General features: G+C 40.6%; 1 protein-coding gene across 2 annotated transcripts in view; it reads left to right on the forward strand.

The window, feature by feature from the left end:
- PIP5K1A (phosphatidylinositol-4-phosphate 5-kinase type 1 alpha) overlaps positions 1-26,699 on the forward strand; it is a 53,158-nt gene that overhangs the window by 7,549 nt on the left and 18,910 nt on the right. Inside the window, exons 2-8 of one of the 2 annotated variants that reach the window (XM_071207427.1) lie at positions 8,747-8,825; positions 16,019-16,050; positions 17,816-17,896; positions 21,185-21,315; positions 21,664-21,781; positions 21,965-22,117; positions 22,374-22,673. In XM_071207427.1, coding sequence (XP_071063528.1) covers positions 16,039-16,050; positions 17,816-17,896; positions 21,185-21,315; positions 21,664-21,781; positions 21,965-22,117; positions 22,374-22,673 — 795 coding nt within the window. In that variant the 5' untranslated portion in view covers positions 8,747-8,825; positions 16,019-16,038. The remainder of the gene's footprint in view (positions 1-8,746; positions 8,826-16,018; positions 16,051-17,815; positions 17,897-21,184; positions 21,316-21,663; positions 21,782-21,964; positions 22,118-22,373; positions 22,674-26,699) is intronic. The other variant, XM_058275356.1, reaches the window with a different exon arrangement.

Here is a 26,699-nt window from a genome sequence, read left to right on the forward strand (position 1 = left end):
AAAGTTGTTACTTCTTCTGTCTGTCTTCTTTTACTGTGTGCTTTCTCTTGACCAAAGATAAAAGTGTGCTTCAGGAAGTATGTTGTTTCCTGTAGCCTGGCAGAGGAATCTGTGTCTTTCTGTCTTCTAAGCACAGCCCACCATTTAGTCTCGGAGAAAATGTTTGAACTGATGATGTTTCCTGGAGGAAATCCCTTCCTACCCTATTTCCTCTATTGTACCCACTTCTCCACCCTTTCCCATCAAAAAAGAGCATTGTTTAGTTTCTACATAAATGTTGATCCTGTCTTGTTCATATTTATATGGGCTCTATTATTTCTTTTGCTGTTTTCTCTTTGAAGTGAACTTTTCTATTTCCATCTTTTTAAACTTTATCTCCAATCACTTTTTTTCTTCCATGAAATTCCAGTCTGTTTATTTATAAAGCTTGCATATAATATGTATTAACTTACAAACATCTGATTCCTGGAAAGTCTCTTGTTGTTAGAATCTGAAGACTGTCAAAAAGAGAGAGGTCAGATTCCTTCTAGGGAGTTCAATAAATCTCAGTACTTGCCTTGTATCCTTAACTGAGGTGTATGGAATTAGCCCAGAATTAGCACTGTCCGGGAAGATCAGTGATCTTGGTAGGGGTGGACTAAGGGAAGGTGAGCAAGGAAAGTTAGGAAGAAGTTTTTTTTTTAGGATATATAATTGGCTAGAGTTGAGTATAATTAGCTTTTCTGTGCACGGTGTTGGTATAAACAAGTCTGCTAAGCTTCAAGATTGGCTGTATCTCTTATTTGGGGGTGGGGGGGGCTAAATGCCTAGACGGGCCTTGTTTGACCTAGACGGGCATTGTTTGGGCAGTTAATTCTCATTATGATTCTCTTTACAGTTAGACTTTCCTTGCTGAAGTGCGTACATTCTCCAGCAGGATTCATTACTTTTTCAAGATAGATGAAGCAAGGTTTGGAAATAGAATTGGGAGGTGACAAACTGCCAAAAATCCCAAATGCTTCCTGCCATAGGTGACTGTGTTAGGGTTCGCCAGGGAAACAGACCAATCTTATTATGTAAATATTGTGAAATTATTATAGGAATTGGTTTACACAACTGTGAGAATTGGCAAGTCCAAATTCTGTAGGGCAGGCTGCAAGCTGGAAACTCTGATGAAGGTTTTTGAAGAATTCCCCAAAAGCTGGCTGGCTGAAGGAAAGATAGAAATTCTTCCTTCAGTTTGTCTCTTCTTTGTCCCTTTCAGTCTAGGCTGGCAGTGGTTCCACTTATACAGATTTCACAAAAATCTTGTTGGTTTGCCTGCAGTTCACAAGGCTCCAAACCTTCAGCAGTAGAACCTTCTACAGATCCTTCATGCTTAACTGCATTTCCAATCCTGACTTCCCTGAAATGGCTGACTGGATCCGTGTTCAGTTAAACCCTCAACATGGGAACCCTGTTTTCCAGGACTCATTTTCTAGAGGCTCAGGGAGGTCCCTGATAGAGCCATTTCTGGCCCTACTCTCAGAGCACACTATCTGGATAGGCTCAGATTTTCTAAACAGTCAGCTTCTAATTTCTTTGTACTTGAGTTGAGTTCTCAGCTTATCCCTTTTCTCTGTCATTTCACTGTAAGCTGCTAGAAGAAACCAGGCTGCACCTTCCACACTTAGCTTGGAAATCGCCTCAGCTAAATATCTAAGTTCATTGCTTTCAAGTCTTGCCTTCCATCTAACATTAGAACTCAATTTCACCAAGTTCTCAGCCACTTTAAAACAAGGTTCTCCTTTCCTCCAGTTTCAAATAACACATCATTTCCTTCTAAGGCCTCATTCAGAAGTACCTTTAGCATCCATATTTCTACCAACAGTCTCTTCAAAGCAATGTTTGCTTTTTCTCTCAAGCACCTCACAATTCTTCCAGCCTCTATCCATAACCCAATTCCAAAGCTATTTCCACATTTTTATGTATTTGCAATGACAGCAGTCTACTTTCCGGTACCAAAACCTATTTGTTTCCTCATTGCTAAAGCAAATACCATGCGATGGGTTGGCTTAAACAGTGGGAATTTATTGGCTCATGGTTTTGAGGCTAGAAGAAGTCCAAAATCAAGGTGTCATCAAGACTGTGTTTTCTCTCAGAAGATTGTGGCCTTCCTAGATCTGGTTGCCAGCAACCTTTGATCCTTCCTTTTCTGTCCTGTGACAGTACATATGGCAGCCTCTCCTGGTTTCTCCCTTAGCTTTTGGGTTCCACTGAAATTCAGGCACTGGCTGCTCCCTATGGTTTTTTCTCTCTCTGTGACCTTTCCTATAAGGTCTTCAGTAATAGAATTAAGACCAATCCCAATTCAGCTGGGCCACATCTTAATGGAAGTAACCTCAACAAAAGATCCCATTTACAAGAGTTCATATTCAGAGGAATGGACCAAGTATAAGAACATGTTTTTCTGGGGTACGTAGCTTCAAACTGCCACTACAGTGGCTTATCCAGAAGACCCAGATGTTTTTTGTTTTAAAATTTTATCCCTCTTCCCCTTGCTGCTTGCTTGCTATCTGCTCTCTGTGTTCATTCGCTGTGCATTCTTTTGTGTGTCTGTATTTACTTTTATTTATTCCCCTCCTTTGCAGCTTGCTTGTTGTCTGCTCTATGTGTCCGTTTTCTGCGCACTCTTCTGTGTTTTCACTTGTCTCCCTTTTTGTTGGGTCATCTTGCTGAGTCGGCTCTCCGCGGTGTGCGGGCAAGCCTGCCTTCAAAAGGAGGCCCCGGGACGCGAACCCAGGGCCTCCCTATGGTAGACGGGAACTCAACTGATTGGGCCACAGCCGCTTCCCAAGACCCAGGTGTTTTACGGAAGGACTTGGGTTTTTTTCATAATTTCAACCAAGGTTTTGGTGCTAAGGAGTACACATTTGAGACCTGAAAAATCTGAAAGATTGCCCTTATAAAACAAGAAGCAAAAGTTTATCCCCAGAAGGAAATGTAGAGGTGCTTTTATTTAACCCCCACATTTTCCAAATTAGGAAACTGAGGTTCAGAGAGATTGTTACTAGTGGCAAAGATGTTGTATAAGAGCTATATGTCACCGGGATGAGTCTTAGCATATAATGTGGCCCATTCTTTACTTTCAGCTGAGTTGATCCCAGAACAGGCAGATCAAACTGCTTTCAAGCTTTTTCTTCTAGAAGCATCCTTTGCTTTTCTGACTTTATCCCTGGAAGATCCTTAGGAAAAACTGACACTGACTAGGAGAGAAAATTTAGCTTTTCTCTGTGATATGATTTGGTTTTCTTAACTGGCTTGGCTTAGTCATTATTGAGAGTATTGTGAAGATACACTTTTTTTGTTTTTGTTTTTAATTTTTAGTCAAGGTAACATGTACAATATAACAGTTCCCATTTTAATCACTTTCAGTACAATTAAAAAAAACTCTGTTAATGCTGTGTGTTCATAAATACTTCTTAGGAGGCAGGTTGACATTTCAGACACATTTCTGAGTATTTTCACTTGTAGAACATATTGTGCCTCCCACCTGCAGGGGTATAGTTAGAATGGCTTTTAGTATTCCAAGTTAGCTAGGACCAGAGAGATTACTTCAGATGACACAGCCAACAGCTGTGTTGACTGCGTTTTTGTTTTGTTTTGTGGAGTTTTTGTTTTTGCTTTTTCTTTTAAAATCTCTGGTTCTCAATCTTACCAACTGAGAGACCTCCAAGTATTAGTATTTTGCTTCTAAAAAGTCTGCTTATCTGTTTGTGCTCTGTGTAGGAATTATTGACATGTTTCTATGACTGTGTTGGTAGGTCGTTATTTAGCTAGGTCTGTGGGATTGCTTCTTCTATGACCTGTTCGGGCAAAACTCAAGTTGTCTGAGGAATGTATATCCTGTCAGCCTCTAGCATCTCTAAATTATATGTGTACCTGAAACACTGAAGTCAGTCATACACTGCCTCTTAGTTTCTCATGTGGTAGATGATGTCATCTTATCTCCAGCGGAAATGCTTCTGCTCTGAAAGCGCAGGGAGAGGCTCTGATATTAAGGCCAGTTCTGTTTTCCTCATATACTGGGGGATAAAACCTCTTATTTCAGAGCTATTCACTGTCTGAAAGTATCATCTTTTTTAAGGCTCAACTCATTTCTCCCTCTGAAGTTTGTTTTTCACACTTCTCAGAATTATACTGATGTTTTTCTATTTCTCTTCATATTTTCTCAGTAAATTAATCTAGTCTACAGAGACTCAGTAGTATCAGACAAATTTATGGAGAGTCACAGTAACGTTTTGCCAGCTGACCAGAAACCAGCCCCTTCAGTACCTTTTTTACTGCAAACACAATTCAGGGTGGGGGGGGAAGGCCAAAAATGGAGTGCTTCCTTAAGAGTTACTCAGAAAAATTTGCTGTGGCACAGTGTGATGATTCAACTTTGTATGTTAGCAAGAATTGATTGGGTTGTTTTCAGTTTGGCACTTGACTTGGCTGGTTCAGCTGTTCTGACGTTATTTTAATAACATTAAAGATTTCTTGGCTTATTTTTGGAATTTAGAAGCTAGGTCCTTGAGATTTTTTGTCTTGGCATTCAGGGGATATGTTGGCATTAGGTGTTCCTGTTTTATAGAATATTGATATTATGAGGACTATGAAAGATAGGTATTTTTTTTTTTCAGAGAGAGCCTTTTATGTGCTGATATAGGTTTGTTTGTGGTTGTATATGCATCTCAAAGTAATATGTAGTTGAGAAAGAGAGTGTGAATGTATAGGAATCATGCTTGTTTTTTTGTAGCTTGGGATCATCATCAGCATTCTAAGCATTTTCTTTTCACGTTTTTCCTTCTAGCATATCTCTGCAATCATGAGTTTGTGTTACTGTAATGGGGGTGTACCAGGAAAAAATGGATTATGACACAAAGAGACGGACTCATAAAGTCATTCCTGTGTTTCTCTTTTATTTTTCCCACCTCTTTTTTTCTTCTTTAAATTAGAAAAGTTGTGAGTTTACAGGGAAATCATGCATACAATAATAAAAATACAGGGTTTCCCATACCCCACCCTATTTTAACACCTTGCATTAATATAGTACATTTGTTACAAGTGATGAAAGCACATTTTTATAATTATAATATTAACTATAGCCCATGGTTTATCTTAGAGTTCATTCTGTTATACAGTCCATGTTTTATTAATTTTTATTCTAGTCACATATATGCAACCTGAAATTTCCCCTTTTAACCACATTCAAATATATAATTCAATGCTGTTAGATTCAAAATATTGTGCTACCATCACCACCATTCATTACCAAAACTTTTCCATTATCCCAAATAGAAACTCTGTTCAATTTAACCATTATTCTGTATGATTTAAGCATTTCTTTAGTTGTTAGATTTTCTGTGTAATGTACACATTGAAAATATTTGTTATGGAAACTTTGTTATAGATAAAGGAAAATAGAAACTTAAAAAATTACAACCTAACCCCACTATCCAGACATATGTTAACATCTTGATATATAATCTTTTGGACCTTTTCTATGTGTGTAAATATATTTATAGTTAAATGTACTATGAAAATGACATCATACTAAATATTTTTTACCTTTTCCACTGAATGATTTATTGTGACATCCTATCCATAAATATACATAAAAATAATGGTTATATATAGTCCATTCTATGGCTACACCATAATTTCATACATGAACATACATAAACAATAAGTGTATAGTAATAGTTGTTCATTTACACAAGCATGCATATATCATACAAAGCTCCCATACATCACCCCCATGCATCTATTTATCTGTCTGTCTGTCTGTCTCTCTCTCTATTTGTTTATTGTTGCTAGACATTGCCAAATTATTCTCCAGCGGTGGAGGGCCCTCAACTAAAATGTATGTATGTGCATTTTTTTTTTTTTTTAAGATTTACTGTCTTTATTTCTCCCTGCCCCCCACTGTTCGCACTCCCCATCTGCTCTCTCTGTCTATATGTGTGTGTGCTCTATGTCTGCTCATCTTCTTTTTTTAAGGAGGCACTGGGAACTGAACCTAGGACCTCTCATGTGGGAGGAAGCTGCCCAATCACTTGAGCCATCTTCACTCTCTGCTTGTTGTATTTCTCATTGTGTCTCCTCATTGTGTAAGCTTATTGTTGCACCAACTCACTGTCTTGCTTGTCTTCTTTAGGAAGTACAAGGAAGCAAAACTGGGACCACCCATGTAGTAGGTGGGCGCTCAACTGCTTGAGCTACATTTGCTTCCTGCATTCCTTTTTTTAAAAGAATAGAAGCTTGCATGCAAAGGAGTCTTTTCTTGAAAAACTTTGCCAATCTGAAGTCACTCTAGGGTGAAATGGTATTCTAAGTTTTGTAACCACTCCTGGAATTTTTCTGCCAGTTTTCTCCTTTTCCCATCTATTTGAAATTGGTCTAGAAGTGCAAAAAATCATCTCACATTTGACATTATGGTGCTGAGGACAAGGCGAGACCCTGTTCATATTTTTAAACTTTAGAGTTGTTGTTGGTTCTTTTTTTTTTTTTTTTAATATGCCTATTCTGTTGTCAGCAGGCAGAACCCTCAGAAGTAAGTGATAATTTTCTGTTTTTCCTCATTTAGGATTCAACTTTCTATGCTGTGGGGTCACCCATCAGAGAGGTAGAACTGATGTGTGTTTGTGCTAAAGAAAGCATGAACTTCTTGCAGTAACTGGCATAAAGAAGGCATGAACTCCTTGCAGTAACTGGCAGCTAGTGCCTCTTCCCCGTAACGCTTGCAAACTTTTTGTAATGATAGTGCATGCAGTCTTCTCTTTGGAAGGCTGTGGATGTCTTAAAAGCATTATTTTGATTATACCTCTCATATTCTGCCCTCTCCCTCATCCCCCCCCAAAAATGCTATCCTTATGTAAAAGTATCTTTTCTCATGGTTCCCCATTATAACTCAACTGCCTCAGAATCTTCCCATAACTTCAGTTCCTTTTGTTTCAGTAACCTATTCTCAGCTGTTTTCCTTTTGCCTTTTTGCTGTACCTTTTGTTTCCCCTGATTGCCTACTATAGATGGGGCTTCATAATTCACAATGATGATGATAATTGCTAGTATTTATAGTGTATTTATAATATATTAGGTGCTATATGTAATTTTTCTCATTTAATTCTCTTAAAAATTCTATGCAGACATGTTCCTATTTCCATATTTTACATATGATGTAACCAAGGCCTGTGAAGTTTTAACCAGCTTGCCAAGGTTACCTAGTTAGTAAAGGATCCAGTATTCAAACTGATAAGAGAGTCCACATTCCTATTATGTTGCTATTGCTTCCCTCACTAATCTGAAAGTCTGTGTGTGAACTAACTTGATTTTAAGCCATATTAAATATTTGTTATTGAATGGATACTGCTTGAACCAGAGGTCCTTGGTGAAGGAGAGGATAGTATAGAAGGAGGGTTCCCTTTTCTACCTTAAAAATCTGAGCTTCTCTGTGAATAATATACGGAGTTATTGATCATCCTTTCAAAAAATATTTTATAAATTAATGTGGACTAATACCAAGGATTGATAACTGATTATGTGGTCAATGCCAAGGATGATAACTGGTCAAAATAAAGAAAAGAATTTGCCTATCAAACATGCTTATTTTGTCCAACCTAATTCCATAGTCATAACCCTTATGCTTTTTTTAAAAAAAAGATTTATTTATTTATTTTATTTCTCTCCCTTCCCCCCCCCCCAGTTGTCTGTTCTCTGTGTCTATTTGCTGCGTGTTCTTCTTTGTCTGCTTCTGTTGTCAGCGGCACGGGAATCTGTGTTTCTTTTTGTTGCGTCATCTTGTTGCATCAGCTCTCCGTGTGTGCCGCGCCATTCTTGGGCAGGCTGCACTTTCTTTCGCGCTGGGCGGCTCCTTACGGGGCGCACTCCTTGCGTGTGAGGCTCCTCTACGCGGGGACACCCCTGTGTGGCACGGCACTCCTTGCGCACATCAGCACTGGGCATGGGCCAGCTCCACACGGGTCAAGGAGGCCCAGGGTTTGAACCACGGACCTCCCATGTGGTAGATGGATGCCCTAACCACTGGGCCAAGTCTTCTTCTCACTTATGCTTTTAATCAGAGCTATCATGGTCCCACATACATCAAAATGAAAACTGTAATCTGCAATCAGTGAAATTAGAGATCAATGGACCCTTTTTCCTTTAACATTAATTCTTACTACAGAGACCCAAAACAAAGTACTTTCTACTATTAGGGGAGGACTTCACCATCTATAAAACTCTGCAACTACTCTTTCAAGTATCAGACATGAAAGATAATTTATGCTTCTCTAGAATACTGGTATTTTTTAGTTCAGACAAGGATAATTAACCTCACTGAAAGAAGTTAAAAGGTACCTTCTTACTTTTTCACAGTGACTTCTGCCAGAGGAAGAGTGTCCTTTTTGTTAGTTTTATTCAGAGGAACTGAAAGGAGGACTGTGCTTAATCCTCTGTCAATGAAAATGAAAAAATACATTTCTTTGTCCCATGGCAAGGACAAGGGAAGAAAATATCTGTTTGTATTGTTCATTAGTTAATTCTGAGATTTATTTAGTTCCTTAGAACATTTTAATTCCCTTGGTGCTTTTTTTGACCCACCCAGACTCTAGGTGGCCAGGAAATTGAAAACCAAAGAAGAGAAATGAACTGGAGATGAGGAATGTGTATTTCAGTTCTGGCTCTGTCACCACCTTTGCTTTGTGATTTTGAGCTCATCCCTTTTCCTCTGTTTCTATTTATAAAGGAAATAAAAAGCCTAAAGGTTCTTCCTGAGTGATTTTTTTCTAACATAAATGGATGTTGATTTGTCACCTTGAAAATAGGTAAGTGCCTTCTTTTGACTGTGAAGGAGCTAAGTTCTCAGCTGCATTTCTGTACCTTTAAGTGTTCTGCATTCTGTAGAGGAACTAGGTCTCTAAATTGCCATGATTGGCTACTACTGACCCATTCCATAATAAGTTATTTGAACCATTATTATTTGTTTTCAGATGCAGCCTGTTTGTCCTGACTTTATTTTTTGCTTACAATAAAGCCAAATTAGCTAGTTGTTTAGAATATTTGTCCAGGGCCTATGCATAAATAAGGGTTCCATAATCATGAAGGAATCAAAGTTTGTGGACATGAATTGGGAAGTTAGTGGAATATAAAAACAATTTCACTGTTAGAACTTCAGATTTTCCCCTGAGGAAGATAAAATATTAATGTTGGAACTCTGCCCTGTACTCAGTTTACCTGCTCAAATGAGAAAATTGTATGATAATAAATCTTTCAGAGCATATTTTTCACAAAGATGCTAAAAAACAAATTTTCTTTTGGAGAATATTCTGGTCTCAGATGTAGGGATGAATCTCATTCCTTTTATACATTGCCCTAGCTGGCATTCCTAAGTTGCCATGCTGATTCGTTTTAATTTTTCCCCCTTCTTTTTCTTCTTTTCTTTTTTTCTTCTTTCTTGGCATTGTTTCCCATACTTATAAAATGCTTAGATACTTGTAGAAGAGCAAGCTTGATTGTAAGGTAAACAGGCATAGTGCTGGTGACTTTCCAGGCTTGTGGACTTCCTCTGTAGACCATTTCTTCTTGGTAGAGCTTTATTTTTTTATTTTTTATTTTTTTAAAGATTTATTTTTATTTATTTAATTCCCCTCCCCTCCCCCGGTTGTCTGTCTTCTGTGTCTTTTTGCTGTATCTTGTTTCTTTGTCCGCTTCTGTTGTCATCAGCGGCACGGGAAGTGTGGGCGGCGCCATTCCTGGGGCAGGCTGCTCCCTCCTTCGCGCTGGGCGGCTCTCCTTATGGGTGCACTCCTTGCTCGTGGGGCTCCCCTACGCGGGGGACACCCCTGTGTGGCACGGCACTCCTTGCGCGTATCAGCACTGCACATGGGCCAGCTCCACATGGGTCAAGGAGGCCCGGGGCTTGAACCACGGGCCTCCCATGTGGTAGACGGACGCCCTAACCACTGGGCCAAAGTTCGTTTCCCGGTAGAGCTTTATTGGGTCAAGTCGTCAAGCCTTAGCAGACGGTACCTAGTTCTCTGTACTGCCATTTTGCTCTTCATTCGTTTTCTGGACCATGAGGGATGTTACAGCAACTTTGGTCAAATTCTCTAGGCTTTTTTTCTTTTCCCTTCCTCTCCTCTTTAGCAGGTTGGATCTCTGATCTGTGTCCTAGGGCCAAAATAGGAAGCAAACAAGAAAGTCTTATGCCCCATTTCTTCTCCCTTTGTCACTTGTTTGAGTGTTATTGTTTAGATCCCAATATTTCCCTTTCTTCTCAGCTTTACCTCTCATGTTTTTAGGATTAATCTCAGTTTTGCAGTTGCAGATAACTAAATTGGCACCAAAATTCCACTGAGTGAAGTACCTTCATTCTGGTACTTTGCAATAGTGTAACATCCCTAGAACTATATGTTTTGTGTAATAAAACCACAAAAGGTAGCAAAGTATAACTGTTTATAGGGAGTAAGAAAGCCCCAAGCCTACTCTCTGCCTTGAAATTACTTTCTTGCTTTTCTCTTCATTGCTTAACCTTGTCCAGTGACTCCTTGTAAACAGAGGAGATTATTTTCTAAGTGGTACTGCCAGACTAGGATTGGGCTAGCCTTTGGTTCTACCAGATCCCCTTCAAACCCCTTCATCTGAGATAAAAGAGGACAGGATGAACCAAGAAGTCCAGAATCAGTGTTTGTCTTCTCAACTGAAAGCACACTCTTTTCCTCATTGCAGACCACTGAATCTATAGTGTATGAATGTGAGCATGTTTGGTATAGAGAAGGGAAGAGGAGGGGTTTTGAAGGAGCCAGGTACCTTGAGATGCCAATTAGAATTTCTTGAAAGTCTAGGTAATTGAACATTAAACCTGCTATTGGCCCAACTTTGCTCTTGCATTAGAAGTCACATGACAGAGAAGTGGATGTGGCTCAACTGATAGAGCATCTCCTACCATGTAGGAGGTCCAGGGTTCAAACCCAGGGCCTCCTGGCCTGTGTGGCGAGCTGGCCCACCTGCAGTGCTGCTGTACGCAAGGAGTGCCATGCCACGCAGGGATGCCCCTCGTGTAGGGGTGCCCCATGTGCAAGGAGAGCTACCCTGTACAAAAAGTGCAGCCTGTCCAGGAGTGGCACTGCACACATGGAGAACTGACGCAGCAAGATGATGCAATGAAAGAGACACTGCTTCCTGGTGCTGCCTGTGCCTGATGAGAATGCAAGTAGACACAGAAGAACACATAATGGACACAAGAGAGCAGACAGTGGAAGGGTGGGGGTGGGAAGGGGAGAGAAATAAATAAATCTTAAAAAAAAAGAAATCACATATGACAAAGTATTTGTACAGCATTTAACAGTCTATAAGGTACTTTGACTTAGCTTTTCTCATTTAATCTTTACATAAACCTTCTAATATAGATTCCTATTCTTTTTAGTTAAATGTCGGAAATGATTTGCATGATAAAAACAGATTTCAACCCAGGTTTTCTGATTTTTAAATAGCTCAGCATTTCAGTTCTCAGCTAAAAAGGCAGTCAGTGGTAGACTTTTTTTTTTAAAAGAGCTGTTGTAGGTTTACAAAAAACCTACAAAAAACCATGCAGATAGTGCAGAGTTCCCATTACCACCTCCCCCACACACACAATTTTGCCATTAACATTTTGCTTTAGTGTGGTAACTTTTTTTTATTTTTCTCCCCCTCCTTGCCCCCTCTCCCCCCCGCCCAAGTTGTCTGCTGTCCGTGTCCATTTGCTGTGTTCTTCTGTGTCCGCTTCTATTCTTGTCAGTGGCACCGGGAATCTGTGTCTCTTTTTGTTGCATCATCTTGCTGCATCAGCTCTCCATGTATGGGACGCCACTCCTGGGCAGGCTGCGCTTTTTTTGCGCTGGGCGGCTCTCCTTATGGGGTGCACTCCTTGTGTGTGGTGCTCTCCTATTTGGGGGACACCCCTGCGTGGCACAGCGCTTCTTGTACGTATCAGCACTGTGCACGGGCCAACTCATTACACGGGTCAGGAGGCCCTGGGTTTGAACCCTGGACCTCCCATGTAGTAGGCGGATACTCTGTCCGTTGAGCCAAATCCTGAGCCAAATCCGCTCCCCACTTTGTTACAAATGATTGAACACTATTACTATAATGATACTATTATAGTCCATAAATTACATAGGATTTATTCATTATGTTGTGCAATTCTATGGTTTGGTTTCTTTTGTTTTGTTTATGCTGGTAATATATATACAATTTTAAAATTTCTTTATCCACTTTCAAGTCTACAAATCAGTGTGTTAGTTATATTCACAATGCTATGCCACCGTCACCACCATCCCTGACAAAAACTTTTCAATCACCCCAAATGGAAATGCCTTACCAATTTTACCAATTTTTTTTAAAGATTTATTTTTATTTCTTCCCCCCCAACCCCCCAGTTATCTGTTCTCTGTGTCCATTTGGTGTGTGTTTTTCTGTGTTGGCTTCTATTCTTGTCAGCGGCACCAGGAATCTCTGTCTCTTTTTGTTGCATTATCTTGCTGCATCAGTTCTGTGTGTGTGTGTGTGTGTGTGTGTGTGCACAGCGCCACTCCTGGGCAGGCTGAACTTTTTTTGCATGGGGCAGCTCTCCTTACGGAACGCATTCCTTGCACGTGGGGCTCCCCTATGCGAGGGACACACCTGCATGGCAGGGCACTCCTTGTGCACATCAGCACTGAGCATGGGTCAGCTCCACACAGATCACGGAGGACCTGGGTTTGAACCGTGGACCTCCCATGTGGTAGGCGGACGCTCTAGCCGTTGAGCCAAGTCTGCTTTCCTGCCTTACTAATTAAGCATTAATTCTGCATTCCCTACCCCCACACGACCTCTGGTAACCTATATGCTAACTCTGTGAATTTGCTTATTCTAATTATTTGATGTAAGTGAGATCATACAATATTTTTCCTATTGTGTCTAATGTCTGTTATTCAACATGATGGCTTCAGAGTTCATCTATGTTGTTGTGTGTATCAGGACTTCATTCTTTTTATGGCTAAATTTGAGATTCACTGTGTATATATGGCCATGTTTTGTTTATCCATTCATTGGTTGATGGGCACATAGGTTGCTTCCACCTTTTGATAATTGTGAGTACTGCTGCTATGAACATTGGTGTGCAAGTATCTGTTCAAGTCCCTGCTTTCAGTTCTTTTGGCTATATACCTAGATGTGGCATTGCTGGGTCATACGGTAATTTTTTTATTTTTAATATTTGTTTTTATTTATTTATTCCCCCGTCCCCCATGTTGTTTGTGCTGTCTGCCCACTGTCTGCTCTCTGTGTCTACATCATTTGCTGTGTGCTCTCTGTGTCTGCTTGTCTTCTCTTTAGGAGGCACTGGGAACCAAACCCTGGGACCTCCCATGTGGGAGAGAGGTGCTCAATTGCTTGAGCCACCTTAGCTCCCTGTTTGTTGTGTTTCTCACTGTCCTTCCTCTTTGTGTCTTCTTGTTACATCATAGTGTTGAGTTAGCTTGCCACGCCTGCCTGTCGCACCAGCTTGCTGTGTTGCTTATTGTATTAGTCAACCAAAGGGATGCTGATGCAAAATACCAGAAGCCTGTTGACTTTTATGATGGGTATTTATTTGGGGTAGGAGCTTACAGATACTAGGCCAAAAAGCATAAGTTACTTCCCTCACCAAAGTCTGTTTTTCCATGTTGGAGCAAGATGGCTGCCAACATCTGTGACGGTTCAGGCTTCCTGGGTTCCTTTCTTCCCGGATCTTGCTTCTCTCTGGGCTCAGGGTTCCTCTCTTCCTGGGGCTTGCTTCTCTTTGCTCTGTGTCTTACTTCCTGGGGCTCCAGCTTACGACTTCAGCATCAAACTCCAACATCAAAACTCGAACATTAAAAACCCTTCAACTCTGTCCTTTGCTATGCCTTTTATCTGGCACCCTTGGTGGGTGGGGAATCAACACTCTACTGATGTGGCCCAATCAAAGCCTTAAGCATAATTTAATCATGCCCATGTACAGACGAGTTTACAAACATAATTCAACATTTCTTTTTGGAATTCATAACTATATCAAACTGCTATACTTATCTTCTCCAGAAGGCATCAGGAACTGCCTCCTATGTGGCAGGTGGGAGCTCAGTCACTTGAGTGATATCAGCTTCCCTGTTAAGGTAATTCTATATCTAACTTTATAATGAGCCGCCGGACTTTTTCAGGGTGGCTGTACCATTTTATACTCCCAGCAACAGCATACAAGAGTTCCTATTTCTCCATATCCTCTCTGACACTTGTTATTTTCCAATCTTTTGTTTTTAGCCATTCTAGTGGGCGTGAAATCGTATTTCATTGTGGTTTGGATTTGTGTTTCTCTAAGGGCTAATGATGTTTAGCATCTTTCCATATGCTTATTGGCCATTCGTATATCTTATTTGGAGAAATGTCTATTCTAGTCTTGCTTTTTATTCCCCCCATCCCCCATTTCTTAATTGTGTTGTTTGTCTTTTTGTTGTTTCAGTAGCAGTTTTGATCATATATCTGAGTTGTCCTAGCTTACTATTCCTTGGAACCCTTAGTTTAGAGTTCCAGAGTTAAACTTACCTAGTCTTTGACCCAGCTAAAGTCAACCTGATTGAAATAAAAAATTATTGGGTTCTGTTGGAGAGAGGTAGCAGTGAGAATTTGGTCCTTTTCCAAAAATTTTAGTCATTTTTTGCAGCACATCTTTTTGCACCAATTTCTTTTGCCTCCTTTTTTGGGACAAGAGGAATGAAAACCATCTGTTTCACTTTTTTTGGCACCTTGCCTCACTAGGGGGAAGGATATTTTGCTGCTTTACTTATTGTTTCCATAAATGCTGTGGCCTTATTACTACTAAAGTAAGGCTCACAACCTTGCTTTTGAACCCAGCTGTATTCAGAAATTCAGGGGGCCCTTGATTATTTGTCTTAAACAAGCATAATCAGGTCCTTACCTGATGGGGATAAATCCCATGTAATTCTGTTCCTGTCTCACCAGTTGATCCCTACATATGGATTAGAACTGGGATCTTCCTACTTATATATTAACTTGTATTACTGAAGATCCATCCCCTTTGGATTCCTCTTTTTAATTTCCTTTAATATGGCTAATACTTATTCCCTTGAAATTCTTTAGAACTAGGTTGAAATGATATCTCAGTAGTCTTTGAAGGTAAAGTTTACAGCAGAAATCAGTATGGTATAGGGATACAGAATCAGTTCCTGCCTGCACTGAATGCTTTTTCATTACTTGGACATTGCATTTTCCCATCCTTAGTCTCCTTATCTCCATAGACCAGCTCTTACCTTGCATCTGAAATAATTTACACAGGAGTGAAGCATAAGACATATGTTCAATAAGTTATTATCCTTTTAGCGCTTAAAGAATACATTGTCAGTTGAGCCCCAGGCTCTCCAAGGAGTCTTGGATATCTCTTTTGCCCTTTCTCTTTCCACCATGGTGTCAAGTGAGACCCTGTGACTCTGGTAGTTAAATGTATCAAGAACATAGTTATATTTCCCAGGGAAAATATGAACACTTGAGTAAGAAAAAGGGCTAGAATAAGAATGGAATATGTTGTTTGACTCTATTTATATAAATTTTAAATATAAATTTATAGACATGGAATTAGATTAGTGGATATGCATGGCAGGGATGGATAGAGGGATTGAAACATAGCAGCTGCTGAGGGGTAGGGGATTTTCTTTTTGGAGTAATGAAAATGCTCTAATACTGATTGGTGATGAATGTACAACTTTGTGATTATACCAAAACCCATTGAATGTACATTTTTGGTGGATTGTATGGTATATGAGTATATCTCAATATATTCATTTAAAAAAACAAAAAAGGAGACTGGAATATATATAAGGGCTCTGTGAATATAGTGGAGGAGGAAGGGATACTTAAAATCCTTATCCAAAAGGATCTGGGATCATTGAGCAAGAGGAAAGAGTCATTGTCCTGTTTAGTTTGACTCAAACTCAGATCACATTTATGACTGTGTTTTATTTTTTAATAGCTTCTGGAATCAAGAGATCCATGACATCTGAGGTGAGTTTTATATTGATACAGTGGTTATTAGAACTTTAATTCTGGGATGGAAGTATACTTGTTTATGATATCTCTGTTTCCCCCTATTTGGGTCTTGGAAGCTAGACAGGGTCCTTAAATCTCTTTGGTAGGATAAAAATTATAAAACTCTACCTTTGTTATTTATTATGAGTATTAATAATAGCTCACAAGGGAGGTGTATTTGGCCCAATAGATAGAGCGTCCACCTACCATATGAGAGGTCTAGGGTTCAAACCCAGGGTCTCCTGACCTGTGTGGTGAGATGGCCCACATGCAGTGCTGATGTGGGCAAGGAGTGCCGTGCCACGTGGGGGTGTTCCCTGCGTAGGGGAGCCCCATGTGCAAGGAGTGTGCCCTGTAAGGAGAGCCACCCAATGTGAAAAAAGTTCAGCCTGTCCAGGAGTGGTGCCATGCACATGGAGAACTGATGCAGCAAGAAGATGCAACAAAACAAGAGACACGGATTCCCGGTGCCACTGACAAGAATACAAGGAGACACAGAAGAATGCACAGCGAATGGGCACAGAGAGCAGACAACTGGGGTGCAGGGAAAGGGGGGCAAAAAAAGCTCACATTATTATTATTTAGTACATGTTTTAATGTACTAAAGACTGTGCGAAGTGCAATTTATAGTTCTTTTTATTTAATCCTGAAAACAGTCTCTCTGAGGTAGGTACTGTTGTTATTTCTGTTTACAGATGAAGAAAGTGAGACTTGCTTAGAGGTCTATAACTGGCTTAAGATCATACAGTTAATAAGCGGTGAGGCTGGAATTCAAACCCAGGCAGTCTCTTAATTATTTTCCTCTTTCTGCGTCCTGATCCCTACCTTCAGTGAATATGAAGAACTTTAACTACATAAAAGCTGTTAATTTTTCAAGTTTCTCTTTACTGAGCAGAATACCTTCAATATGTTTATTAACTTTCTACCCATGTAGTATTTCCTCAACATACAGAGCCTGAAGATTTCTTGGAGTCCTGTTTCTGGCCTCTATTAATTTTTCTTGTATCTTCTCACTTCTTACCTCTCTCCTGGGTTCTGTGACAAGGGCCTCAGACTGCTGGCCCTTTTGTCCTGGGACTTCAGATCTTGGGAGATCTATCAGATATTCTGAAGGTTTTCTGTACGAAGGACCTTGGCAAGAAAAGTTTAAAAAAATATTTTAAATGCAACATATTTCTACTAGCCTTTTGCCTTCTAGCTTATTAACTTAATGAGTATTGACATCATGAATAGTGTTTTCAATCCAAAAACTAGATAATTTCTGCTAGTGAATTCAGTTTGAGCGGATGCATTCAGATTGGGTTGAGAGTTAAAGGGGTGGTAATTTCTGAAAGGAATCTGAAAGAAGGGGGCTGTGGAACTCTCTTTCTAACTAGTCTTACTTTTGTGAACACACACACACACACACATTCACATACTTTTTTGGGGGACTGCTATTCCCTACATCCTGAATTTCTGCTTTTCTTTATTGATATTCATTTTTTATTTTCTTGTCATTTTCATGTGTCCCTTCTGTGTTCTTTTCCCTTTTTTTTTTTTTTAGTAGCACTATAGTTGTGTGCATGCATGGGTTGGGTCTTCTGAAGATTTTATATAAATTGCTGAAGATTTTGAAAACGATTCTTAACTTAGAAAGGGTGTGTTTGATTTGTTTTGTTTTGTTTTGATATTGTACCATCACGGTAGCTGTTTGTTGTATTAACTGGAAACCATATACTAACCTTGTCTCCTCTTCTTCTAGGTATCTAATGCCTCTGGCATGCTTACCAAGAAAATAGGCCACCGAGGTGTTGATTCCTCAGGAGAGACAACTTATAAAAAGGTGCGTCTGGGTGGATCCTTCTCATTTTACTCCAGGAACTCAGCAGGGAAAGCTCTGTCTCCTTGATGTTATTCCCCAAATTTAACCTATTTCCTTGCACAATTGTTGTCATACAACTTGAACTTTAGAATTTACTTTGAAAGGATGAATTGTCACTCATCTGTGTATGTATGTATACTTAAATGAGAATGTTCTCAATGGGCAAATCTAGCGTTGGATGCTCTTGTATTGAGCTGAACAAACTGTTTCCCCATTAGATATAAACATGTAACCAGGCCCCCAAGTCCTTGCTTACCTTGCCACAGGGAGTCATGTCCCTTTGTGAAGTCTTCTTGAACTTTAGAATTTACTTTGAAAGGATGAATTGTCACCCATCTGTGTATGTATGTATACTTAAATGAGAATGTTCTCAATGGGCAAATCTAGCGTTGGATGCTCTTTTATTGAGCTGAACAAACTGTTTCCCCGTTAGATATAAACATGTAACCGGGCCCCCAAGTCCTTGCTTACCTTGCCACAGGGAGTCATGTCCCTTTGTGAAGTCTTTCACTTTGTTACTGGTGTTGAATGTACATGAAATGAAGGCCATATCCCAGACTGCTGCTGACACAGGAATAGGAAAGAGGTCAGGTTTCTTTCTTTTCTTTTTCTTTCTTTCCACTTTCCTTTCTTTTCTCTTTTTCTGTTTTCTTTCTTTCAAGAAGGAGTGTAGTTCCATCTGGTGAATACTACTTAAAACAAAAAACCTGCCTTTCCATCTATAGATAGCAAATTGAGTGGAAAACTAACAGTAGTAACCTAAAAGAGAAAATTTAACTGGTGAGGAGAAAATAGTAGAGAAGTATCTTGGAGTGATCCTGATTCTTTTTTTCAATTTCTGATAAATCCAGAGATGCTTAGGCTTCCCCCAGTGACAGTTTTTAGTCTCCCAATTAGTGTTTGTACCTTGTCTGATATAGAGCGTGAAGATTTCTTAGAGTACTGTTTCTGTCCCATATTAATTGTTCTTATGTCTGTTCTATGCTTTTATTGCATTATCCCAAGTAGCAGAGGTATACTCAGGTCCCCTGGAATACATAATGAGTCCCATGTCAATTCAGGAGACATTTATTGAGATCTTTTTATGTGCTGAACATTGGGACAAAACAGATGACTTTCTGTTGGGGAGTTGTAGTTTTAATGCCCAATGAGGAATGAGTAGAAATATAAGTCATGTCTAGATGAGGATGAAGGAAATAATTTAGAGCAAAGCTGTCCAATAGAACTTTCTATAGTGATTAAAATGTGCTATATCTATGCTGTCCAATATGGTAACCAAAAGCATACTTGAAATTTGGCTAGTAAAACTGAAGAAGGGAAAATTTAATTTATTTAATTTTAATTAGCTTAAATTGGGAAGCAGATATGGCCCAACTGATAGAGCATCTGCCTACCATATAGGAGGTCGGGATTTGAACCCAGGGCCTCCTGACCTGTATGATGAGCTGGCCCATGTGCAGTGCTGATGTGCACAAGGAGTGCCGTGCCACGCCGGGGTGTCCCCTGTGTAGGGGAGCTGCATGCAGAAGGAGTGTGCCCTGCAAGGAAAGCCGCCCCGCGTGAAAAGTGCAGCCCAACCAGGAGTGGTGCTGCACACATGGAGAGTTGATGCAGCAAGATGACGCAACAGGGAAACGGACTTTGGCCCAGTGGTTAGGGCGTCCGTCTACCATATGGGAGGTCCGCGGTTCAAACCCCGGGCCTCCTTGACCCGTGTGGAGCTGGCCCATGTGCAGTGCTGATGCGCGCAAGGAGTGCCGTGCCACGCAAGGGTGTCCCCCGCGTGGGGGAGCCCCACGCGCAAGGAGTGCGCCCGTGAGGAAAGCCGCCCAGCGTGAAAAGAAAGAGCAGCCTGCCCAGGAATGGTGCCGCCCACACTTCCCGCGCCGCTGACGACAACAGAAGCGGACAAAGAAACAAGACGCAGCAAATAGACACCAAGAACAGACAACCGGGGGGGGGGGGGGGGGGGGGGGGGGATTAAATAAATAAATCAACCTTTAAAAAAAAAAAAAAAAAGATGACGCAACAGAAAGAGACAGATTCCTGATGCCACCTGACGAGAATACAAGCGGACACAGAAAAACACACAGCTAATGGACACAGAGCAGACAACGGGGGTGGGGGGGAAGAGGAGAGAAATAAATAAAAAATAAAATAATTAGCTTAAATTTAAATAGCCACATGTGGCTGCTGGCTATTGTAGGTGATACGCTATTTTTCCATGTGATTGACATTGTGGGTTGTGAGAGTGGGGCTATTGAATTTTTTTTTCTCTCCCCCCCTCCCAGTTGTCTGTTCTCTGTGTCCATTCACTGTGTGTTCTTCTGTGACTGCTTCTGTCCTTATCAGTGGCACTGGGAATCTGTGTTTTTGTTGCATCATCTTGGCTGTGTCAGCTCTCCGTGTGTGTCACCATTCCTGGGCAGGCTGAACTTTCTTTTTCTCTGGGTGGCTCTCCTTACGGGGTGCACTCCTTGCATGTGGGGCTCCCCTACACGGGGGACACCCCTGCGTGGCAGGCACTCCTTGTGCGCATCAGCACTGCACATGGGCCAGCTCCACACGGGTCAAGGAGGCCCGGGGTTTGAACTGCAGACCTCCTATGTGGTAGGTGGATGCCCTGTCCATTGGGCCAAGTCTGCTTCCCTGAATTTGTATTTTGATTATTGTATGATAATTCTAAATCTAAATACTGTTTTCTTAGAAATAATTTGAGTTTTTCATGCTTTCTTCCTTAGTTAGAAGCTCTTTTTGCTACTCTGTTGTCCTTGGGTCATTAATCTGGCCCTGTCTTAGAGCACTGAAACTTATTTAGCCAGGTGGTCAGTCAAAGTTTTGGTTAATTTTAGTGACATTCTATGTCGGATGAATAAAATATTTGGAGAGCCACAGATACTCTGGGAGCAGGACCTTCAGGAGTGAGACCTACACATTTTCTCATAATACAGTGTACCTTCCAAGTATAGATATGGAACTCTTGTTTAGGCAGGCTGATAGGAGGGAGTTCATTGCCTAGCTGAGGCTGGCTCAGATTGTCCTACCTTTGCTATTTTGTATCTACTCTGCCCTTCCAGTCTTTGCTAGGCATAAACTGCCATGTTTAGCACTGCAGTCAGAAAACTGGCTTGCCCTAGCCTAGGTTAAATTACTGGAAGGGCATTTGCTTTCATGTTCTCCTCCTGGGTTTTTCCTTTTATGGTCAGGCTTAATACTAGAAACTTTTCTCTCATTTCTCTTGTTTCTCAGACAACCTCATCAGCCTTGAAAGGCGCCATCCAGTTAGGCATTACTCACACTGTGGGGAGCCTGAGTACCAAACCAGAACGGGATGTCCTCATGCAAGACTTCTACGTTGTGGAGAGTATCTTCTTCCCCAGGTACAGAGGTTAATGTTCAGGGAAATATCCTAGAAAATGTGGCTTTTCACATCAGCCCCAGATACTTTTAGAAGTTCAGATTTGAGTAATGTGGTCACGTTTCTTTCCATCCTTATCCTGGTCTTAATGCAGCAAGGCAAATTAGGGTGCTCTGGGTCTCCTGTGCCCATGTCCTAATCCCCACATTGTGCCTGTCTTACAAAGTAGGTGACTTATGTGATTTCTCTGATTCTCTCAGGAGGGATGTATTAGCCTGTCTCTTGGTGACTGCTGACTCTTTAGTATTTTGCCTGAATAGACTTTCTGGATGATAGGAACTAGTAATTATGACTCTCTTTAATCCCACAGTGAAGGGAGCAACCTGACCCCTGCTCATCACTACAATGACTTTCGTTTCAAGACCTATGCACCCGTTGCCTTCCGCTATTTTCGGGAGTTATTTGGTATCCGACCTGATGATTACTTGGTAAGCTTCTGGATTTCAGGACCCTGTGATTCCAGTATCAGAGGGATGCTACCAAAGGAAGACCCCCTCTCTCCACAGTATTATTCTAGTTTTTCTTCCGACTAGCACTGCGTCTCTAGTTGATTTCTGGTTGGGCAGGCCCTGGTGTCTCTGAACCTCTTCTCTCTCTTCTTTGGGCCCCAGTACTCCCTCTGCAGTGAACCACTAATTGAACTCTGCAGCTCTGGGGCAAGTGGCTCCCTCTTCTACGTGTCCAGTGATGACGAATTCATCATTAAGACAGTCCAGCATAAAGAGGCGGAGTTTCTACAGAAGCTACTTCCAGGATACTATATGGTGAGGGGGAGAGGAGCTTCCTCTGGCTCTTCCTGGACTAGGCTGGGGTGGAGTTTCGAGAGCATAGTTTGTTTTTTGTGCTTTTTATCCCATCTCTGTTGTGTCTCTATGGCTAAAAGGGGTTGTGTTTACATGTCCTGTTTTAAGTGTTATTTGGCTTAGAATGTCCTACACAAAGGACAGCTTTTCCCCTTGACTTTCATCGAAAATCCACTCACTTGATCTCCTGCTTCTTTTTTTATTTTCCTGCCCTCAGAACCTCAACCAGAATCCTCGGACTTTGCTGCCTAAATTCTATGGACTGTACTGTGTGCAGGCAGGTGGAAAGAACATTCGAATTGTGGTGATGAACAATCTTTTACCACGATCAGTCAAAATGCACGTCAAATATGACCTTAAGGGTTCAACCTACAAACGACGGGCCTCCCAAAAAGAGCGAGAGAAGCCTCTCCCCACCTTTAAAGACCTGGACTTCTTACAGGACATCCCTGATGGTCTTTTTTTGGATGCTGACATGTACAATGCTTTATGTAAGACCCTACAGCGTGACTGTTTGGTGAGTTTGTCATACTTCCCTCTCTCTCAGACACCCAAAATCTCAATTATTAAAACAGCCTGGTTGTTCTTAGGCTTTCAGTCTGTGGGGGATGAGACTCTGTTCTTTAGCTCCATATGTCCCAGTCCTCATTTTAAGTAACTTTTATATTAGTTCATTTCCATATCTTTTTTTTTTTTTTAATTTTTTATTTGTTTCTCTCCCCTTCCCCTGCCCCAGTTGTCTGTTCTCTGTGTCATTTGCTGCGTGTTCTTCTTTTGTCTGCTTCTGTTGTTGTCAGCAGCACGGGAATCTGTGTTTCTTTTTGTTACATCATCTTGCTGCGTCAACTCTCCGTGTGGGCAGCACCATTCCTAGGCAGGCTGCACTTTCTTTCGCGCTGGGTGGCTCTCCTTACAGGGTGCACTCCTTGCCCGTGGGGCTCCCCTACGCGGGGGACACCCCTGCGTGGCACAGCACTCCTTGCGCGCATCAGCACTGCGCATGGGCCAACTCCACACAGGTCAAGGAGGCCCGGGGTTTGAACCGCGGACCTCCCATGTGTTAGACGGACGCCCTAACCACTGGACTAAGTCTGCTTCCCGACCACATCTTAACCTTTTTAATTTCCCCCTGTTCATCATCTACCCACCACCTGGCCACCACCACCACCTGGCTTTGTTTCCTTTTCTACCTAGCCTGGGTTGCAAGTCAGACATTGTTCTTATTTTTACTAGCACCATCATTCCTGAGATCTTAGTTCTGCTTACCTTCTCCAAAGTTATATCTTAGGAACTGAGTGTTGCTGAAGAAAATCACATAACTGTATACTGACATCTATGTAGATACATATCTTCCCACTCTACCTGGGTCCTCAGTATTGTTCATCAATCCATTTCCTATTCCTCTCAGCACAATTGCAGATGTTTGTCATTTTCTTTAAACCGTTATCCAACTCCAATCATCTTCTCTTGTTTCCCAGTAAATTGTCTCAACTTTTTATCCTGTACCACCCATTTTTGCTGTTGCTGTCGCCAGTTTATAATTTTATTTACACTTAAAACCATCCCTAATCTCCTTTCTTCCCAACCTGGTGGTTTATTCAAGATCAATCCCTTTTGTGCTCAGGATCCATTTCCTTCTGTTTCCTTAGGACCCTATTCTATCACTTGCTTCCTTTCCCTCTTCTAGCTTCTTACTAGCTCTATTTTTTTAAGATTTATTTTTTAATTTATTTCTCTCCCCTTCCCGCCCCACCCTGCCCCAGTTGTCCGCTCTCTGTGTCCATTTGCTGTGTGTTCTTCTGTGTCTGCTTGTATTCTTGTCAGCGGCACCAGATTGAATCTGTGTCTCTTTTTTTTTGTTGTGTCATCTTGCTTCATCAGCTCTCTGTGTGTGTGACACCACTCCTGGGCAGGCTGCACTTTTTTTGTGCGGGGCGGCTCCCCTTACAGGGTGCACTCCTATGCGTGGGGCTCCCCTACACGAGGTACGCCTTGTGGCATGGCACTCCTTGCGTGCATCAGCACTGTGCGTGGGCCAGCTCACCACACAGGTCAGGAGGTTCTGGGTTTGAATCCTGGACCTCCCATGTGGTAGGCAGATGCTCTGTCAATTGAGCCAAATCCGCTTCCCCTTACTAGCTCTTTTCTTTCTACATGCAAGTAGCTTATCTTTCTATCTTAGGGTTAGGAAAGAATGTTTTTTTTTCTATTATGGTAACATATATACAACACAAATTCCTATTTTAACCACTTTCAGTATAATTCCATGACATTTATTAAATTTACACCTGTATTAGGGTTCTGTAGGGAAACTGAATCAACAGGAGGTATCTGTAAATAGTATAAAATTTTATAAAATTCTCTCACGTGGCCATGGGGATGTACAAGTCCAAATTCCACAGGCAGGCTGCAAACCAGGGGCTCCGATGAAGGTCCTTGAGTTCTCAGGAAAAGTTGGCTATCTGAAGTCAAACCGGAAAATTCTCTCTGAATGCTGACATCAATTCCCTTTTGAAGGCATTCAACTGATTGGATCAAATTTCACTTATTGCTGATGGCAGTCTCTTTGGTTGATTGTAGATGTTATCAGCCATGTATGTAATAAATTACTTGGTGATTGAAGTTCATAAATATCCTTGTGTTAACAATTAGTCCAGTACTTGCTTAACCAAACAATTGGGCACAATTACCTGGCTAAGTTGACAAATTAGTTTAACCATTATACTACCTATCGCCACCGTCCATTATGAAAACTTTTCCATTATCCTAAACAGAAACTGTACCCATTAAGCAATAATTCCCTATCCTTTCCCTACCCCAGCCCCTGGTAACCTATAATCTACTTTTATCTCTGTGAATCTGCTTTTTTTTAAGTATTTCATATAAGTGAAACCTTACAATATCTATCATTTGTGTTTGGCTTATTTTACATAACATGATGTCTTTGGAGTTGATCCACATTGTAGCATGTATCAGAATGTCATTCCTTTTTTGGCTGAATGATAATCCATTGTACTTTTATACCATATTTTGTTTATCTGTCCTTCTGTTGATGGACATGTGGGTTCATTCTGTCTTTTGGCAACTGTGAATAATGCCATTATGAGCATTGGTGTACAGATACCTGTTAGAGCCCCTGTTTTCAGTTCTTTTGTGTATATACCTAGAAGTGGGATTGCCGGATTATATGTTAGTTCTATGTTTAACTTTCTGAGGAATTGCCAAACTGTTTTTCATAGTGGCTGACCATTTTACATTCCCACCAGCAATATATGAGGGTTCCTTTTTTTCTGTATCCTTGCCAACACTTATTTTCTATTTGTTTTATTTTTTAAATAATAGCTGTCCTAGTGGGGGTGAAATGGTATCTCATTATAGTTTTGATTTGCATTTCTGTAGTGGAAAATAATGTTGAGCATCTTCATGTATTTATTGGCTAATTATATATTTAGGAATGGATTAAAAAAATTTTTTTTCATTTATTTAAATTTATTGAAGTATGTCACGTATATAAACATACATAAACAATAAATGTATAGTAATAGTTGTGAACTTATAAAATAAACATAACATAATACAGAGCCATCATAACTCCTTCTACCAACAATACCTTGCATTGTTGTGAAACATTTTTAACTAATGATTAAAGAGCATCCTACCAAAATATTACTACCAACCGAAATATCTTACATTTAGTGTATTTTTCCTTCAACCCACTCTATTATTAATTTTATGTATTTTAAATTTATATATGAATGTACATAAATAATAAGTGTATAGTAAGAGTTGTGAACTTACAAAACAAACATACATAACATCATACAGGGGTTCACAACCCACTATCAACACCTTACATTGTTGTGAGACATTTGTTACAAATGATGAAAGAATATCGTCAAAATCTTTCTAACTATAGTCCTTTTCTTACATTTGGTGTATTTTTACCCAACCCACCCTATTATTATTTTTTAAACATATTTTTATGACAGAAGTTGTTAAAGTTACACAACAATCATGCACATGTACAGGATTCCTATACAACATCCCTCTATCAACACACCACACCGTGGTGGAACATTTACAGATTATGAGATAATATCATCAGACTATTATCAGGTCCACAGTGTACATTTGGCACTTTTTCCATACCCCACCATTATCAACACAGTACATCTTTGGCTTAGATGCATGAATATTATATTATCACTGTTAACCACAGCCCATAGGCTACTCCAGTTTTATTTTTCCCACGCAACTCTACATTTCCACCACCCTGCAATAGTGATGTACTTCTGCTCTTGCTCACAAAGGACACTCTTGCATCTATACCATCAACTACAATTCTCATCCACCTCTGGGTTTAGTGTGTTATTCAGTACCTAGATTATTCTCTAGCTTTCTTTTAACTGGCATTTATATCCCTACACTACCCTTTTCAGCCACATTCCCATTTATAAACCAGCTGTTACTCACTATAATGTGTTACCATCAACTCTACATTTCCACGCTTTTACAGTAAAGCTAATTAAAACTTCTACATACA

The sequence above is a fragment of the Dasypus novemcinctus genome, chromosome 13 (assembly GCF_030445035.2).
Source record: "Dasypus novemcinctus isolate mDasNov1 chromosome 13, mDasNov1.1.hap2, whole genome shotgun sequence".
NCBI lineage: Eukaryota > Metazoa > Chordata > Mammalia > Cingulata > Dasypodidae > Dasypus > Dasypus novemcinctus.